We start from the raw sequence: 20,718 nt of genomic DNA on the forward strand, positions 1-20,718 counted from the left end.
ACTGAATTTTTCTCAATAATTATTGTTGCCTAGCTTAAGTGGTTGGGCACAAACCCTGAGGGTGTATTGGTGAGTTTTTATTTTTGTCGGGCAAGGTGGTTGGGCCCACTCCTCCAATTGTAAAACGGCACATCACCAAAATGAGTCCCTATTAGTCACGTCAGCAATCTAAGTTGACTGGGCATTCTAAGTTGAGTCGGGGCCTTTTTGGCTCCATTAGTCAGTCATGTTGGAGTTCCAGTGTGAAGTCCAGTGGCCATTTCTGTGTATGAGATGATGCCAAAATTCATTGTATCCAGTTCATTTATTAATGAAGTTTCTTCTTGATCAAAAAAAAAAAAAAAGGAGAAGAGAACAAGGGAAGAAAGTAGTGATATCCAACATTGCAGATAAGACTAAGCAGCAATAACATAACACACAAATCATGAATGTCAAACAATCATGGATTCATGGAAACCTATGGCTGGAAAAGGAACTGATTTGGGTGGATTTTTGTGAGAAAATTTTGAAATTGAAAAGAAATAGGTAAATTTTGATGTTTGGGTTTAGGCTTTGAGGAATTTAAAGCCGCAAATGCCGTATTCATTTTCAACTTTCCCAATCTCTGGTATACAATCTGCAGAATATGATTGGTTATTTTATTACTTGTAATATTAAAATGTTAATAATTATTGTTGCCTAGCTTAAGTGGTTGGGCACAAACCCTGAGGGTGTATTGGTGTGATGCCCCGGAAATTCGTAATTATTTTCCGAGGAATTTCCGGAATCTAATTTATGGTTGTTAGACGGTTTCGTGGCTCGTGGACGGAGCGGAAGTGTTTCGGACGAATTAATTATTTGAAAAGTATGACTTTAGGGGGGGGTTCAAGGTTGACTTTTGATACGTTGGGATTCTCCGAAAACTTCCTTCACGAAAGTTGTAGAGCGCGTCGATACGAGTTCGTGGATATGTGGAATGCGAAAATCGGAGTTTGTATAAAGAAGTTATGGGCTTCGGAAAAACTTTCCATTTTTGTATAAAAGGACGAATTTTTGGGAAAATTGCAGAAAAGCCCAGATTTCCCAAAATGGAAACCCGAGTTTTCCTCTTCTCTCCCGAGCCGTGCGCAGCCTCCATTTTCGCCGGCGTCGTTCTCGCTCCTCCGGCCACCGTTTGCTTCGATTCAAAAGTGGGTTTTGCTCGCCTCAATCCCCTCTTGAGGTCTGTGGAAGGATTGAAGAGAGATTCGAGCTGTGGAGGGAGCTACATCGACTGGAAGTGGCCGCTTCGGGGATGAAATCGCCTTGATCGGAGTTGGAGATTCCGGCCACCTTTGCCGGTGATTCTTGAGGGCTTTTGGAGCTTGGAGGACGTTGATGCTTCCCACAAGGTGGCTTGCATCGATTTAACTCATGGAGGTCGACTTTTGGAATTGAAATTCTAGGGTTTCAATCGAGCTGTTTTGTTCTAAGGTAAAATTCGATCGATTGGTTCATATTTGGACTTTGGTGTAGTTATGAAAGTTTAAATTGGAGTTGAGATGAAGAACTTTGGTGTTGGGAGTTTTGTCAAATTCCGACTTTGGTCTGGCGGCGGTGCCGCCACTGTGGTGGTGTTTTCCGGCGGTTTCCGGCCACCGCAGGGATAGTTTCTGTTCCTGAGTTCGATCTACTCGTCGATACGAGCATTTCGATATATTGTTTGTAATTTTTGGAGATCGTATGAGCATGTTGTGATTTTTACGGTTTCGGACCGTTCGATGTTTTGATCCGTGAGGATTCGAGCTTCCGATCGACTTGTGGTTTTGGCATATCGATCGTGGATGTATTCCGGAGACTTTGGGAGGTCTCGGATGTGGTTTTGCCTCGATTGGCGCCACTTTGGGGATTTTAGTTCAAAACAGGGGTTTCGAACTTAAATCGTTTGTGAATCGTTACTAAGTTGAAACCATATGTGATTAGGTACTTGGGAAGTATTCTTGGACGGTTGTTTTGTGGTGTGGCTGCCTTGTTCTGTATTGAAGACGCAGCGGGAGTTTCGAGGTGAGTAATCTCACGAAGTTCATTCACGAACGGGTTGACCTTATTGTTTTGAGAGTTATTTAGTTAACTGCAAACTATAGTTGGTATTAGCGGCCTTCCTGAGTGAATGACCACGTATATATATATATATTTACGTGGAATATGTATATTCTTGTGGGTTGATGAGTGAATTGAAGCAATAGGTATTGATGGGTTTCATTCTATTGTTTTGGGGCTTGACTTTTCGGGAAACATTGTGTAGGAATTGAGAATTTCTATTGTTTGAAAAGTGTCAAGATTTGGTGTGAGTTGCTTTGAGGTGATTTGAATGTTTTGATCTAACGACCAGGGGTCGGAAGATCTGAGAGTCACAGGTTGTGATTTCTCCTTTCGGTTTGATTTAACGTTTTGATCCGACGACCGGTGGTCTGAGGATGTGAGAGTCACAGATTGTGATTTCTCCTTTTGGTTTGAGTTAATGTTTTGATCTGACGACCGGGGAGGTCTGATGATTGGAGGTCACGGGGTGACATCTCCTTTTGTGTGAGTTGAGTAACTTTTGGGTCCTAAGTGACCGTTTTGAAAGGTTTTGATCTGACGACCGGGGAGGTCTGAGGATTTGGGGTTGCTGGGAGTGACCTCAGGCATATATATCGGGACTCCACACCTTTGGCCGGGTGAGTGGATACGATCAGTTAGAGCTCTAGTCTGTTGTCATGGTACATCATGGGGGGTAGCGGGGAGCTATCTGATGCTCATGAGTACGTGTTTTAAAAGGGAGTTTCGGGGATTCTTTCTTTTAAATGTCCTGGGAGGACTTGTGTATCATATTTAATTGTCAGAGTTTCAATTATTATGATTTTGTCACGGGGTGACTTGTGTTGATTTGAGAATGTGTTTTTTTAAAAGGGAGTTTCGGGGATTCTTTCTTTTAAATGTCCTGGGAGGACTTGTGTATCATATTTAATTGTCAGAGTTTCAATTATTATGATTTTGTCACGGGGTGACTTGTGTTGATTTGAGAATGTGTTTTTTTAAAAGGGAGTTTCGGGGATTCTTTCTTTTAAATGTCCTGGGAGGACTTGTGTATCATATTTAATTGTCAGAGTTTCAATTATTATGATTTTGTCACGGGGTGACTTGTGTTGTTTTGGAAATCTGTTTTAAAAGGGAGTTTCGGGGATTCTTTCTTTTAAATGTCCTGGGAGGACTTGTGTATCATATTTAATTGTTAGAGTTTCAATTTATATGATTTGGTCACGGTGTGACCTTTATTGTGATTTTTGGGAATTGCATATTGAATTGTCAGAGTTTCAATTAATATGACTTTGTCACGGGGTGACTTGTATTTGTTTCTTTTGGGAAAAGAATGTGCTGTTTTGGGAAAACAGGGTGTGTGTGTCCCTTTTTACGAGTTGATGGGTTTCCTCGTTGGGCGAGTTGTGCATGTGTGGTTTTGAGTTACTCATACAGGCTTGCAAAAGCTTACCGGGTTTGTTGTGTGGCAACCCGGTACACCATTCAAACGGTGTAGGGGTTAATCCTGCAGGTCAGGGTAATCGTGGCTGAAGCTGAGGTAGCGTGCTTGCAGCTTTACGGTAGGAAGCCAATTTTGTGACTTTACCGTTATTTGGACTTCCGTTGTAGCAAGCTCTGAGGAGCATTTACGTTTTATTTTGTTGTTGGCAATTTAATTCGTAAGCTTATGTAATATATGACCCTGTGGGCGGGCCAATATTGACATAGTGGGTTCAGGGCATCAATATATAGGTTGTATCAAAGGAAAAATATTTCAGGTATTTTGTATTGATGACTGGACGTTCACGCATATATAATTATGGGGTTATATATATCGATTTTTAATTATGTTTAAAAATCAGGGGCGTGACAATTGGTGAGTTTTTATTTTTGTCGGGCAAGGTGGTTGGGCCCACTCCTCCAATTGTAAAACGGCACATCACCAAAATGAGTCCCTATTAGTCACGTCAGCAATCTAAGTTGACTGGGCATTCCATGTCACTATCAAGTCATAAAAAGTGGGTCTTATTTGTGTCACGTCAGCACTTAACAGTTAAAATTGACGGATTAGCTAACGGTTGGACTAAACTGATCAAATCAGAAAGTTTATGGGTGTATTTGACCTAAACCTCCATCTATTGGATAATTGGAACTATCTAAATTGCTTATAAATGCAATTCCTTCATTCTTCTAAATAAATAAAAAAGTTGCAATTGCACGTGAACATAATATGTTTTAAAATGGAGTGTGATCATACCAGCAATAATGTACCGGATCTCATTAGAACTCCAAAGTTAAGCTTACCCCCTTTATGGGTAAGCCCCTTTAGAGATAGGAAAACGGCCTAGCTGCTTTCGGCAACATTGAGAATTTAAAAAAGAAATTGCTGCTATTTCAGTGGTTGAAGTGCCGGTCAGCATTGCCTAAGTAACGTCTGACATTGGTTTGCGCGCTTCTCTCCTCTTCATTCAATGCAAAGACAACCGCCTGAGCATTTGACTCCAGCATCAGAGAAGAAAGGCCCATATCTAATGCTTGCTTCAACCTGCACGAGATCAGAACTCCGAATTAAGCAGCAATATCTATTTTCACACAATATTATAAGGCTAGGTGTGTTAGGATATTTTCTGGGTATATTTAACGACATCCTTTTAGAAACCAAAGAATCTGTTTTAATATAGGGGATCCCAAACCTCAAGGAGGAAACTAAATTTAGTCATATTCCCATGTATTACACTATCTAAGTTTTCTTCTTAGAAACCAAAGAATCTATTTTAATTTAATGTAAGGGATCCCCGTCACATATGTGAATATAGGGTTTGTGTCGTGCTATTATGAGTGAAAGGGGTCGTTAGTGTAACCATATCCACCTAAAGGCTAAAGCTAGCGACTCTTCTTCTTCTTCTTCTTCTTCCTCTTCTTCCGGCCAATCTCCACACCCAAAGTTCGCCCATCTTCGATACTCCTTAAAGCGTAAGTATCTTTTTCAATTCTCTTCTTCTTTAATTGGATACAGATTGGGGAAAATTTTAGGGTTAAACGCTGTTTGATGAATGTTTGTGAGTAGATGATGCGTTGGTTCTTGGCCTTCTGGGCGTCTCTTCTGTTTGTTTCTTTAATATGTTGTTCTATTGTTAATTTGTGTAATCTTTAGTTCATCTTTTGATGTTTTGAGTTTAGGATAACAAATTCAGGAGTCAGTTGATGACTCTATGTTGGATTAGCTTATTCCAATATTCCTGATTGCTCAGTTCTTCATTGCTAAGTATTTTAATGCTGAAACCCTGAAGCCAGCACCACCCAGAACCTTGTGATGCCATTGCCAGCCTCAAACAACAATTGTCTGAGGACTATTGTGAAATTCTTTTTGTAAGGAGGGGATATTGTGATATCCCGTATCCGATTTTAACTTCTTTCGGTTATTTCTATGAAGCACGGAAACGCGAAAATGCCCGCGTTTCCCGTATCGAAACAGGAAACGGGTCGGAAACGCGTATCCGGATATGGAAACGGTTTGGAAACGTCCTTATCCAATGCGGAAACGCCAGAATGTAATTAAATCGGAAACGTGGGGGTAATACTGACTTTTTATTCTACAAAAATTGGGGAAAAAAAAAAAACAAACAAAAGACCGTATCGAGATAGAGACGCACCTCAGCCAAGCATCGTTCTGCAAAAACACACCCTTGTTTCTCTTCTGCCAAAACCCAGATCGAGATTGTTTCTCACTTTCTCTTCTGCAAAAACGAGACCCGAGACCCAGATCCAGATCGAGATCGAGATCGAGATCGAGACCCTGATCGAGCTTCTCCTCTTCGGGCGTTTCTCTTCGAGCGTTTCTCTTCGGGCTTCTCCTCTTCGGTCGTTCCTTCGGGTTTCTCCTCTTCGGTCGTTCCTTCGGGCTTCTCCTCTTCGGGCTTCTCCTATTCTAGCCGCGCCGCTTCGGGTACGTTTACTGCCCTTTTGCTTTGCTAAAACCATACCTGTGAAACAATAGTGAAAAATTTTCAGAATAAGTATTATTCTCCTTGGGAGGAAAATATGAATACATGTATATATACATATAGGCTGATCTGAAGCTGATGTCTGCAAGTCAGACTCATGAAAATGAGAGTCAACTAGTACACCACAATAACTTTTTGGTTGCAATTTTAATTGGCGATGCATCTTGTATCCATGTTTGTAAAATGGCCTTAGTTGTAATACCCCGGAAAATCCAAATTAAATTCCATGGATTTTTAGAAATGATTTCACGATAGTAGGAGCGAGTACGAAGCTTGGAGAAGTTGTGGAATTAGTTCGAACGATTTTATTTTCGAAAACGAACGTTTTTAGGGGGTCAACAAAGTCGACTTTTTATACGTTCAAAATTTGGGAAAACTTCCTTCATGAAAGTTGTAGAGCTCGTCGATACGAGTTCGTGGACATGTGGAACGCATTATTCGGAGTTCGTATGATTAAGTTATGAATTTTTGAAATTTGGGAATTTTCTATAAATAGAGAAATTTTCCGAATTCTTTCATTAAGGACAAAAAAATGCAAATTTTGCATTTTGGCCCCCGGTTTCCTCCGTTCTCTCTCCTCCCTACGCAGCCGACCCGACTGACCCGACCCGGACCCATCTCCCTCCTCCGGCGTCCTCCGGCCACGACCCGGCCCTCTCCGGACTCGCCGTGCCACGCCCAGCCGCCTGGTGGCCTCCCCTTGCACCGCCGCTGCCCCCAGACGTGGATCGAAGCCCCCCAGAGCCTAGCATTCGACCCGACCGGATCTTGGCCGTGCCGGCGTTGCACGGGCCGATCCTCCCCATTTTCGTGATCTCCTCCTCCCCCTGATCATCCCCATATAGGCCTTGCTTGACGATTTGGAGTGTGGAGTGAAAGATCACGAGTTGAAGATTTCGACGTCCCTGATTCAATCTGGAATCTGATCAGACGCACGAGATTAATCCAACTTCAACGCTTGATCTAGGACGATCTAGGCCGAACCAGGCTTAGCTCCAGGTATGAAAGTCGACCACCCTTTCATTTTGAACCAGTTTGTAGTTGGTCACTTTGCCATCTGAGGTGGTTGACCGCCGCGTTGACCGCCGTTGACCGCCCACTGACCACCGCTTGTGGCGGCGCATCAGACCATATTTCGAGTTTTCATTATCTAGGCGATGATCTATGCATCCATACGAGCGTTTTGATATATAACATGGTCATGTTAGAAAAAGTTGATAAATAGTGGATTTACGTTTTGACGTTACTATTTAACGTTTTTACGTTTATCTTCGGTTTACGATCTGTGAAGATCTGACCATCGGTTTTGCTTCAATTTTGGATATGTTGATCGTATGACTGTCCCGGTGACCTTGTGAGGTCACGGGCGAAGATCCGACCGTTGGATCTTCGTATAATTGAGAAATAGTGATTCGGAAGGCGATTCGTGAGAATCTGACCGTCGGATTTTCATATAATTTTGTGGAGATGTTAGTAAAGGCGATTCAGGAAGATCTGACCGTTGGATCTTCGTGATAATTTTGGAGGATGATCCTAAAGGCGATCCGTGAGGATCCGACCGTTGGATCATCATTAAATTCAGATCCGACCGTTGGATCATCGTTTAATTTGAATCTGAGCGTTGGATCGTCGTTTAATTTCATATTTGAGTTGTTGGCTAAGTCAAGATCATTATTGGACTAGGTGATTGACGGTTTGAGTTGGTGGACGATTGTGGATCGTATTTTGAGCTGAATTGAAGACGCAGCGGGATTATCGAGGTGAGTAAACCTCACGTGGTTCATATTACGAACCCAATACAATTAATTGCTTTATTTTGTTGCAATCATATGAACTATTGTTGGTGTTATTAGACATTCCTGTGTGAATGTCTGTATATATATTATTACGTGAAATAATATGTATTGTTGGAGTTGTGTTGAGTTATTGTTGAGAAACAATATATTGTGAGAGATATTGAGTTTATTGTTGAGAAACAATATATTGTGAGAGGTGTTGAGTTTTATTGTTGAGGAACAATAAATTGTTGTGATCTGTGGAGATCACTAGGTCACGAGGTGACCATGGCATCTATTAGTGAATCACGCTCTCGTACCGGGCTGGTGGTTATTAATAGTATTAAATCGTAATCACGTCTGTGGCCGGACGAGTGGTTACGTTCAGTTAGAGCTCTAGTCTGTCTGCCAAATGTGGAGTGACCTTATGAGTGAAATTGAGAGTAACTCATAAGTGTCAATATATATATGGTAACCTTATGAGGGAAATTGAGAGTAACTCATAAGGGTCTATATATATATATGAGTCTGTCTACCAAATGTTGGGAAATCTTATGAGCGAATTTGAGAGTAACTCATAAGTGTCTATATATATATATGAGAGTGAGGGATCTTATGAGCTAAATTGAGAGTAACTCATAAGTGTCTACATATATATATGAGAGTGAGTGATCTTATGAGCTAAATTGAGAGTAACTCATAAGTGTCTATATATATATATGAGAGTGAGAAAGTAACGTGGGTTTGTGGTAGTCTTGAAATCTAATAAATCAACAGTTCTTTCTTGTTTACTCATACTGGCTGTAAAAAGCTTACCGGGTTTTGTGTTGTTGCAACTCCCGGTACACTATTCAAATTGTGTAGCGGGTAATCCTACAGGACAGGAGAACCAGGACGGTGATCGTGCGGTTAGAGCAATTGTTAGAGTTTTACAACAATTGTAAGTTGTGAGGTGTGTTATGCTCATTTGAGCTTTATAATATATTGTGAGAGTGAATTGTAATAATGAACTCGAAGTTTCGAGATTTGTTTTTTTTGTAATTGTAATTATTCAGGTTTCGGATTTGAATTTATCATTCAAAATCCGGGGCGTGACAGTTTGGTATCAGAGCGTAAGGTGCATATTTGGTGATGTGTCAATACCTTCCGAGTGATGGCCCGTCTGCAGCGGATCCCCATCGTGTGCTCTTCGGTATTGGCTAAGTCATTGGGTATGCGTGAGTGTTGGGAGTTGTTTAGGCCGCTAGGTCGTTTTAGGAACGTGAATACCTTCCCTATAGTATTGACTTGGTTAATATGAATTTGTATTTGACTTATACTGTGTTTTAAGTGTTATACATGTATTAGCCAAGCATACTATACTCCTTAGGTGATGGAGATTCGAAGGGGTTGTACTTAGAACCTTACAGTTGTCTTGTAGGTTCGTATTGGAATAAGTTCAGTGGCCGCGAGTTACAATCCTTGAGGAATAGGAACCTCTTGATTCAACTCTGTTAAGTCAACGAGGATTGTTTTATGGAAATGAGGTTCTTTTGATTGTTGAAGTGTTTGGTTGAAGACATGGTGTGGACCTATGCACGTACCTAGTGTGGATACGAGTATGAATTGTTATAAATTTTGTCTTCTTAAGTTGGACGTACAGATGTTTAGATGAGGTGTACGTATCAAGGATTAGATATCTTGTTTTATAAAGAGACGTCTTAGTGGAGTTTTGGTAATTGACATGTGATACGTGATTAAAGTGACTCTGAGGCAATTATGCTGACCTTGTGTGAGATTGAATTCTTAGTGTAGACTAAGAAGGCTGTGTGGTGATTTTATATACACTACGTGATGAACTTTTAGAAGGAAAAGTTATGAGTAAAAGTATGAGTTTTTCCCTGATGTCTATAGCAGACTTGTGAATATAGTTTTGTTCAAGTGAATGAAATTGAATTTTGAGGCCTATGTATGGTGCAGGAAGAAGCATGGAGGACATGTTAGAGTCAGGCAAGGGTTTGCCTTTGGTGATTGATTTTAGGTGATATAGTTAAACGCAATTTCAGATATTGATTTTAGTGACTTTGTTAGGTATCCATAGTGGTTCAAGTGAATTACTATGTGATATGGAGTTTGATTCGATTTCTGAATCGCTAAATGTTAGGGATTGAATTGTGGTGAGTTTTTGTTGAAGCAATTGATAGATGGAATTATCGAGATTCTATAAGAGTTGTAAGAGTAACTCTAAAAACGTGGGTTTTTCCTAGCTAACTCAGGATGTGTTTAGCTTTATAAATCCCTAATCCTATCGATGAAATTGTTGTGTTTGGTTTGACTCAGAGGATACTAGCTAGACCTCGATGCGACTTAATTGATTGTTGGATTCTTTTTGAGTGATTGTTTTTATTGCATCATTATGAAAGATGTGTGCAGTAGAGTTGTTTATGGTTTTGAAAATAGTATTGGGTGACCAAGGTTCGATCCTTGGTGTTGTTGTTGGTTAAACAAACAGGAAAGAAAACATGCACACCATCTTATTGAGTTTATATTACAAAAAAAAAAAAAAGAAAAAAAAAGAAAAAAAAAAAGGAAAACGAGGACTATGCTGTACTAAGCCTAGTCAGCAGCTCCGGATGGGTTGAGGCTGAGCTCAAGAGAAACTGGAGATCCACGGTTGTAACCGCCTGAGCCACCGAAATAGTAATCATGTGCACTACCTTCCTCGGAAGTAGTCTTCAGGTTACCAAAGACGTCCTCGCCGTGCACGGGGAACAGAGGAAGAGTTTGAACCTCCTGGTGATCTCCTCCTCGTTGTTGCAGGGATGTTTGTCCTCCTGTTGTGCCAAAAGAGTTGTACTAGTATTAGTGTTGAAGTGTGAGGAAGAATATGAAACAGAATTTAAATCAAGAAATCCTTCATTACCAGTAGAATAGGTGGAACCAAAGTTGAGATCAATGGATCTACCATCATCAGTAGAACTAGTGGACCCAAAATTGATGTCAATGGATCCACCAGCTGGCCCAAAATTGATGTCGATGGATCCACCAGCACCAGTAGAACCAGTGGACCCAAAATTGAGATCAATGGATCTACCAGTACCAAGAGAACTAGTTCTCATGGGCACTGGAGCAGCCTGATTACACCTATTCATCTGCTTCTCTCGAGCCCTGACGTTCTGGAACCAAAAGTAAATGTTCTTACCCTCAACATGCCCATACTGGTTCAGCTGGAGACAGATCTCGTGAATCTGCTCTGTAGTTGGGCACTTAAATCCCTTGACATAGTAAAGATCCTTGAGGATTCTTATTTGTTCTGGAGTAGGAATCCACCTGGTACGGCTTCGCCAGAAATCCATGTTGGCACTACTTCCAGCTGCTTGGGTGTTTCCTCCCTCCTCTGTTGGTTGCTGTTGTTGTGGTTCCATTTGTTGCGGGGTTTGGAGCTCCATTAGTTGCAGAGTTCGTGGCTCTTGGGTCATGGGGTGAGAGGATGTGGAAATCGAGGAATACATGGTTTAGTGTTTGAGGGAGATTTTGTTAGAAGGATTGGAGTTGTTGAACTGGTGATTGGAGATCTGAGATTCTCAGAGGAAAGATGAGATCGAATCTTCAAATGGAAGAAAAGATCTGAGAAAGAAGGATTGAAGATTTGGAGGAAAATATTGAAGATCTGAAAGTTCAGAGGAAAGATGGGATTGAATCAACTAGATGGGAGAGAAGATCAGAAGAGAAGGATTGAAATTGATGAAGAAAGGATTTGAGAAGAGAAAGGCTGAAGAGTTGAGAGAGAAAGACTTGAGCTCGGAAGAAAAATTTCTTTTCTTTTGGAGTGAACAGTTTTTCTCCAGAATGCACCTATTTATAGAACAAGGTGAGCAGATCTCCACCGTTGGATGAACGATCTCAGAATTTGAATCCACGCGTTGGATTAAAGTCGCCCCGAAACCCGGAAAAGCTGTTGGCGCGTGTTGAGCGTGTAAGGGGACAGGCCGAACCTCGAGACGCTGTGGCAGACAGCTTTAGCCGAAAGTGATTTGCTTTCCGTAAATCACGGAAGAGACGTGTCGTGGCACGTGGAGTGTACCGACAGTTTGTTGTTATTCTATCGCTTATGATAGAATAAATAAAAGAAGTTGCATGGATAGTAACGAGAGCAGCTGGTGCTCTAGTGGTTGAAGAGCAAGGCTCATGTACAAGAGGTCAGAGGTTCGAACCTTGCCTCTCGTTTATTTTTATTATGTTCGCTTATGACATAATAAGTAAAACATTTGTACACATTATATTAAGCACAGCTTGTGCTCCAGTGGTTGGTGGGCAAAGCCCTTGTGCAGCAGGTTAAGGTTTCGAACCTTGCCTCCCCCGTTATTTTATTTATGTCGCTTATGACATAATAAATATAACACGTGAGCATATATTAATGAAGGCAGCTCTTGCTTCAGTGGTTGGGAGCAAAACCTTCGTGTTTGAGGTCGGGAGTTCGAACCTTACCTCTTACAAATATTTTTGGATCTCGTATATGCTTGATATACGGACGTATATACGGTATGTACGGTATACATACGTATATACAGTCTGTACGGTATGTATACTTATATACAGTTGTACAGTATGCATACGTATATACGGTCTGTACGGTATGCATACGAATATACAGTTGTACGGTATGCATACGTATATACGATCTGTACGGTATGCATACGTATATACGGTATGTACAATTTCATACCGTAGCCGAGCTGGAAGTTGGTGGGCCGATTGGTAGGCCCAAATAGTAAGCCCAAATAGTAAGCCCGAATGGTAGGCCCAAATGGTAGGCCCAAATGGTAAGCCCACTTGTTCGGCCCGAATAGTAGGCCCAAATGTTAAACCCAAAGTGGTTTGGGCCGGTTCGAAATGTGGATGGTCCGATTTCTTCAGGCCCAATTGGCCAGCCCTAGTGCTTAGCCCAAGGATTGAGCAAGCCCAAGTCATCATCATTGGGTGACATAATTTATTGGCGTACTTTTGGGGATGAATTGTTTTGAGTGATGCATCTTAAGTTTTACTATGGAGATTTACCGTGATGCTAATTGAGTAGCGAAACACTTTGTGAGAGTGTTTACTGTGCTTGTATGCCAGTACAGAGTGATGATCTATGTGAAGATCTATGTGATGATCTATGTGAAGATCTATGTGAGGATCTATGAGATGATCCATGTGACGATTTTGTGTATGTGATGTGGAGTGTTGTTGAGCAGTTGTTGTGTGAGTTTACGTTTGTGATGAAAGGATTTAGTGGCCATAGGAATGTATTTTTATACAAAGGATTGTGGCTCTGTAGATTACTACAGATTTGGAAGAGATGGAGATTCTATGGTTAGGTCAACCTTAATCGAGAGGAATTGACTTACGCTCAAATTTCGGGACGAAATTTCTTTAAGGAGGGTAGACTGTAATACCCCGGAAAATCCAAATTAAATTCCATGGATTTTTAGAAATGATTTCACGATAGTAGGAGCGAGTACGAAGCTTGGAGAAGTTGTGGAATTAGTTCGAACGATTTTATTTTCGAAAACGAACGTTTTTAGGGGGTCAACAAAGTTGACTTTTTATACGTTCAAAATTTGGGAAAACTTCCTTCATGAAAGTTGTAGAGCTCGTCGATACGAGTTCGTGGACATGTGGAACGCATTATTCGGAGTTCGTATGATTAAGTTATGAATTTTTGAAATTTGGGAATTTTCTATAAATAGAGAAATTTTCCGAATTCTTTCATTAAGGACAAAAAAATGCAAATTTTGCATTTTGGCCCCCGGTTTCCTCCGTTCTCTCTCCTCCCTACGCAGCCGACCCGACTGACCCGACCCGGACCCATCTCCCTCCTCCGGCGTCCTCCGGCCACGACCCGGCCCTCTCCGGACTCGCCGTGCCACGCCCAGCCGCCTGGTGGCCTCCCCTTGCACCGCCGCTGCCCCCAGACGTGGATCGAAGCCCCCCAGAGCCTAGCATTCGACCCGACCGGATCTTGGCCGTGCCGGCGTTGCACGGGCCGATCCTCCCCATTTTCGTGATCTCCTCCTCCCCCTGATCATCCCCATATAGGCCTTGCTTGACGATTTGGAGTGTGGAGTGAAAGATCACGAGTTGAAGATTTCGACGTCCCTGATTCAATCTGGAATCTGATCAGACGCACGAGATTAATCCAACTTCAACGCTTGATCTAGGACGATCTAGGCCGAACCAGGCTTAGCTCCAGGTATGAAAGTCGACCACCCTTTCATTTTGAACCAGTTTGTAGTTGGTCACTTTGCCATCTGAGGTGGTTGACCGCCGCGTTGACCGCCGTTGACCGCCCACTGACCACCGCTTGTGGCGGCGCATCAGACCATATTTCGAGTTTTCATTATCTAGGCGATGATCTATGCATCCATACGAGCGTTTTGATATATAACATGGTCATGTTAGAAAAAGTTGATAAATAGTGGATTTACGTTTTGACGTTACTATTTAACGTTTTTACGTTTATCTTCGGTTTACGATCTGTGAAGATCTGACCATCGGTTTTGCTTCAATTTTGGATATGTTGATCGTATGACTGTCCCGGTGACCTTGTGAGGTCACGGGCGAAGATCCGACCGTTGGATCTTCGTATAATTGAGAAATAGTGATTCGGAAGGCGATTCGTGAGAATCTGACCGTCGGATTTTCATATAATTTTGTGGAGATGTTAGTAAAGGCGATTCAGGAAGATCTGACCGTTGGATCTTCGTGATAATTTTGGAGGATGATCCTAAAGGCGATCCGTGAGGATCCGACCGTTGGATCATCATTAAATTCAGATCCGACCGTTGGATCATCGTTTAATTTGAATCTGAGCGTTGGATCGTCGTTTAATTTCATATTTGAGTTGTTGGCTAAGTCAAGATCATTATTGGACTAGGTGATTGACGGTTTGAGTTGGTGGACGATTGTGGATCGTATTTTGAGCTGAATTGAAGACGCAGCGGGATTATCGAGGTGAGTAAACCTCACGTGGTTCATATTACGAACCCAATACAATTAATTGCTTTATTTTGTTGCAATCATATGAACTATTGTTGGTGTTATTAGACATTCCTGTGTGAATGTCTGTATATATATTATTACGTGAAATAATATGTATTGTTGGAGTTGTGTTGAGTTATTGTTGAGAAACAATATATTGTGAGAGATATTGAGTTTATTGTTGAGAAACAATATATTGTGAGAGGTGTTGAGTTTTATTGTTGAGGAACAATAAATTGTTGTGATCTGTGGAGATCACTAGGTCACGAGGTGACCATGGCATCTATTAGTGAATCACGCTCTCGTACCGGGCTGGTGGTTATTAATAGTATTAAATCGTAATCACGTCTGTGGCCGGACGAGTGGTTACGTTCAGTTAGAGCTCTAGTCTGTCTGCCAAATGTGGAGTGACCTTATGAGTGAAATTGAGAGTAACTCATAAGTGTCAATATATATATGGTAACCTTATGAGGGAAATTGAGAGTAACTCATAAGGGTCTATATATATATATGAGTCTGTCTACCAAATGTTGGGAAATCTTATGAGCGAATTTGAGAGTAACTCATAAGTGTCTATATATATATATGAGAGTGAGGGATCTTATGAGCTAAATTGAGAGTAACTCATAAGTGTCTACATATATATATGAGAGTGAGTGATCTTATGAGCTAAATTGAGAGTAACTCATAAGTGTCTATATATATATATGAGAGTGAGAAAGTAACGTGGGTTTGTGGTAGTCTTGAAATCTAATAAATCAACAGTTCTTTCTTGTTTACTCATACTGGCTGTAAAAAGCTTACCGGGTTTTGTGTTGTTGCAACTCCCGGTACACTATTCAAATTGTGTAGCGGGTAATCCTACAGGACAGGAGAACCAGGACGGTGATCGTGCGGTTAGAGCAATTGTTAGAGTTTTACAACAATTGTAAGTTGTGAGGTGTGTTATGCTCATTTGAGCTTTATAATATATTGTGAGAGTGAATTGTAATAATGAACTCGAAGTTTCGAGATTTGTTTTTTTTGTAATTGTAATTATTCAGGTTTCGGATTTGAATTTATCATTCAAAATCCGGGGCGTGACATTAGTATAATTGTTGGTTGACAACTTGACATTATTGACATGTGGATTGTGATAACCGTGTATTGTGAATTTTTGAATTGTAATTTGTCAAAATTGTGAATTGTAATTTCAGGAACCATGAGCAGCGGAGGAACACCTCCTAAAAGTTGTGTTAACCTTTTATTTAAACCTTTGGATTGATAATGTTTGATTGTCATAAACTAGTACTTTGTTTATGTTTCATATTTTTTTTTTCTAATTATATATATATATATATATATATATATATATATATATATATATATATATATATATTTAATTGGCGTTTCCTTCACGTTTCTGTTTCCTATTACATTTAAGATTTGCCGTTTCCACGTTTCCGATCGTATCGTATCCGAATACTTGTACCCGTTTCGGTTCTTCTTAGGGTTATTTTGAGTTGTAGCTATTCGATTTAAACAAAAATATGGTTCAGTTGTGGCTATTTTTACAGAGGTTCGGCTTAGTACTAAATTACTTTATATTCTATTCTGAACTGAACATGTTGCTTGGGTTGAAAGGCTTTATGGCTTAGAGTTAGTCATCATCAAAAACCCTGCTAGATTTGTACTTCCGATATATTAATCTTTTTGTCCCTCTTTTTGTTGTAGCGACTTACGGTTTTAGTTATGATTCAGTTGCAATTATTTAGCCAAAAGTTCAAATGACAGTACATTGGGGGAAAATTGGAAAACTAATAAAAATACTATTTATCATAAGTTATAATAAAGTACATGATTTTTCTTTCATATTTTCTTTTTCAATATTGGAAAATACTCAAAATAGATATCTTTCATTACCTTTTTTTTTTTTTTTTTTTTTTTGAAGACTGAAATATTCTATCCCTATCTGTTAAAGTAGCAAGATCTTTAGGTCTAATGTTTGATGTTGGATTACATATCTGTGGACAGCAATGGCGGCTATAAGTTCTCTGGTGGGAAGCATTCCCCAAATTGGTCCGACAATATGCAGAGATGATGGTTATTCAAAAAGGCGGGCGAAGAATTCTGTGGTTTCTATTATTGGCCCTCGTCTACCCTTATAGAATCATGGACAGACTAAAATTAGCTTCTTTACCGCAGGCTGTCTTTGGACAAACTGGCCAAGAAAATGGGTCAGCACCTACTCCTAGTGCGTTTGGTGCAATGGCTAGTTTCCTTGTCCCTAAGCTTTCAGTTGGCCTGATTGGAAATTTGCCTACTGAAAGATCGTCTAATTCCATTGATCAAACAAAACTCCTTAAAAAGGAAAAGCACACTGTTCGTCCTCCTGTGAAGCATAATTGGTCACTCCCTGGAAGTAGTATGCATTTGAAGCCTCCACAGATTTTTCAGCATGAATTGATTCAGAATTTCTCATTTAATATGTTCTGCAAGGTACAAGGGACTGTAGAGTTTCTTCCAACTATGAGCTTTTTTGGTCTGAAAAATTCTTATTTAATATGGTTATTGATTTTTAATCACATATGTTTCTTTACCGCTATCTTGCTCTCTCTATCTTCTAAGCATGTGTTGTGGAACTACTGCAGATTCCTGTGAACAGGGTTCGAACATATGGCGACTTGCGAAATGTTCTAATGAAGAGAATATTTCTTTCTGCTTTGCATTTCCGAATTAATACAAGATACAAGGTCCATTTTTAGTTTTACCCACAAAATTTCCAGTTTGTACCAAAGTTGCTACTTTGCTGAATTCCTACTATGTGCTATATATGCGAGTATCTTCTTGATATACCATGCTGTCCGTTTTGACTGAGCTAATTGTAAAAAATTGCAGAGTTCAAACCCACCATTTACTTCAATTGAATTGGATCATAGTGACTCTAGAAGGGAAGGATGCACAGTCACTACTCTTACTGTAACTGCCGAACCCAAGAATTGGCAAACTGCAATAAGAGTTGCTGTTCACGAGGTTTGCATTTCCGTCTTGCATACTGGAATTGGAAAACTGTTTATGGGTTTTGAGTATAGTTTGCATGCTATCAATACAGAGAAGTTCTGTACTGTGGTTTAGATGGGACCCTTGACAATAGTTTGCAACTTTTACAAAGTCGACCTTGGAACTTTACTCTTCATTTTTATTTTAATGAATTTCGCACCTATGAATCAATAAAAAATGTGTTTTGTTTCCTTTTGCTTTTTTGTTATAAAAACTGAGCATGATGATTGGCCACTTTGATGTCTTGGTCTGTAAGCTATAAACAATAAGCCTTCTTTTTTTACTTTTTTAATTTGTTTTTAATTTTTTTTACTTTTTCTACTTGCATGGAGAAAACATACTTCATTGTTTAGTAAGTACTCTTGATATTGCAGCTTCAAGCTTTTTGCACTTATCCCTTCATGCTTGGAAAAAACAAACTTCCCAGTTCATTCATTTCTAATGAACTTCAGTTGACCATCCTTTTCAGTTTTTATTTTGCTTCCTATGTTAGTATGTTTTCTGTGGATTATTGTGTAGTTGATTACTAAACTTTGCAGTTATATCTCTTGTTTTCTGCAGGTTAGAAGGCTCAAAGAATTTGGTGTTACTAAGGGTGAATTGACACGTTATATAGATGCTTTATTAAAAGATAGTGAGCATCTGGCGGCTATGATAGATAATGTATCTTCGGTTGATAATTTGGATTTTATTATGGAGAGTGATGCGCTGGGCCATACAGTAATGGATCAGAGACAAGGACATGACAGTCTGGTTGCTGTTGCTGGAACTGTTACTCTTAAAGAGGTAATGTTCAATCATTAATCATTTGTTATTGTCACTTGGTATTGTAAATGTAATAGTGTCCAAGTAAACCATAAAAAACACATACAAGAACATGTAGAATGGTAGTATTCTACTTAGCAGTCCTTTTTATGCTAATTATGCGTATTAGTGTTTCCTAGAGGCAGTTTTCTCTGGTATATGTTACAAGTAGGCTTAGTAAGGTCACCATTCTCAATTACAGGACACATTAGAATAATGCGTAGGCTCACTTTGGTACTAGAATTATATATTTAGTAACATAGTTAAGGATAGGTTATTAGATTTAGTAAGAATGTGTTAATGTATAATTCATATAGCTAGCAACATAGATGAGGGATATTTAATAATTATATATACATTAATATAGTTATATATTAATGTATCAAATCTCTTAAATGTATAATTCATGTAGCAACATGGGTAAGGGATATTTAATAATTATTATATACAGTATAACTTTGTGTACTAGAATGGGTGTTATTTGCTAGGGTTCTGTTTCCCGATAAGGCCGAATAGGCAAAAGCAGATTTATGCTTTTGCTCTGGTGTGTAATATCTTGGCAGTGACTCAGTGAAGTCGTGAATATATCTATGGATATTTATTCATCTAAAAAAAAAAAAAAGTTAAGTGTATTTATCTTGATTAACTACTTTTCATTTTTTATTTTATTTTATAATTTAATTCATTTGTTAAAGTACACCACAAATCTTGGTTGATTATAAATAGATAAAGGATATAGTGGATGCTTCCGTTTTAATTGTTCAGAGCACAAAATATATTCTGTTTTGGTTTGTACGATCTGGATCATGGTGCATAGTGTGCGTAGTGATTGCTTCCAACTTGAGGGTCTGAGGCAATCCTTAAATATAGTATCATTGTTCTCATCAAAATAGGAAAAATAATGAAGTTTATATTTTTAAGGCAATGCTGGAAATTGAGGACCCAAAATTTTTCTTTAATCTTTTAAGTTTAAATATTTAATTTTCAGTTTTTTATTTTGTTGTAATTGTGTAGGTTAACTCTATTGGCGCCAAGGTGTTGGAATTTGTTTCTGATTTTGGAAAGCCTACTGCACCCCTTCCTGCAGCGATCGTCGTTTGTGTTCCAAAGAAAGTGCATGTTGATGGAATGGGTGAAACTGAGTTCACCATTTCCCCTGATGAGATTACAGCTGCTACGAGAGCTGGATTGGAGGACCTCATTGAACCTGAGCCAGAGGTGTCCTTCCTTAAAAACTTGGCCTGCTTCCTCCTTAACTTCACTATTTAGATGTCTCTGGAAAGTTCTTACTTACTTCATTGTTGACTGGTTTCCTGTCTTGTTTGTGCAGCTTGAAGTGCCAAAAGAATTGATATCTTCATCATAGTTGCAGGAATTGAGGCAGGAGCGCATGCCATCCTTCATCACCTGTAGCCCAGAAACAAATATGACAAAAATTTATGACAAGGAAACAGGGATCACTAGAGCTCGTCTTTCAAATGGAATTGCTGTAAATTACAAGGTATCTCTTGCTTATGTTTTAGTTGGTCATATACTTGTTTTCTAGTTTCTCTTCTATTAAATGAAATTTCCATTGCTCATCATTGTATAAGAAGATTGAAATATAAAAATATGTGAAAGAATGAGGGCAGCTTAATCACGTCATGTCATACATTATTGTGGGTTATCTTGGCAATAGTGTTATTGTGGCTGGGATTGACGTCAGTTTGAAACTTTAAGTTGTCATGCCGCACCTATAGTTTCTCTAATTTTTTGTGCTTAGTTACTTTCACTGTTATTGATGAAAATATACACGAGTGAGCCACTAACACTAAATTCATGTCTTTGTTCTATATTCAATCACAGATTTCAAAAAGTGAGGCTCGGAGAGGTGTGATGAGGCTTATAGTTGGTGGTGGACGGGCAACTGAAAGTCCTGAATCAAAAGGTTCTGTTGTTGTGGGTGTACGAACTCTTAGCGAGGGAGGTCGTGTTGGAAACTTTTCAAGGGAGCAGGTATGTTATCTCTCTATCTCTCTCTCTCTCTCCCTCCCTCCCTCCCTCCTAATCTATTATGTATATTAGATTTAATAGGA

At 39.7% G+C, this 20,718-nt stretch overlaps 1 protein-coding gene across 1 annotated transcript in view; it reads left to right on the plus strand.

The window, feature by feature from the left end:
* The first annotated feature begins 5,927 nt into the window (after window positions 1-5,927).
* LOC133710129 (stromal processing peptidase, chloroplastic-like) overlaps window positions 5,928-20,718 on the plus strand; it is a 33,248-nt gene continuing 18,457 nt past the window's right edge. The window contains 8 exon segments of the mRNA XM_062136124.1: window positions 5,928-5,965; window positions 16,814-17,278; window positions 17,431-17,532; window positions 17,678-17,812; window positions 18,401-18,625; window positions 19,658-19,861; window positions 19,974-20,144; window positions 20,489-20,638. Of these exon segments, the coding sequence (XP_061992108.1) occupies window positions 16,877-17,278; window positions 17,431-17,532; window positions 17,678-17,812; window positions 18,401-18,625; window positions 19,658-19,861; window positions 19,974-20,144; window positions 20,489-20,638 (1,389 nt within the window). The 5' untranslated portion in view covers window positions 5,928-5,965; window positions 16,814-16,876.

This window comes from Rosa rugosa, chromosome 5, assembly GCF_958449725.1.
Source record: "Rosa rugosa chromosome 5, drRosRugo1.1, whole genome shotgun sequence".
Classification (NCBI taxonomy): domain Eukaryota; kingdom Viridiplantae; phylum Streptophyta; class Magnoliopsida; order Rosales; family Rosaceae; genus Rosa; species Rosa rugosa.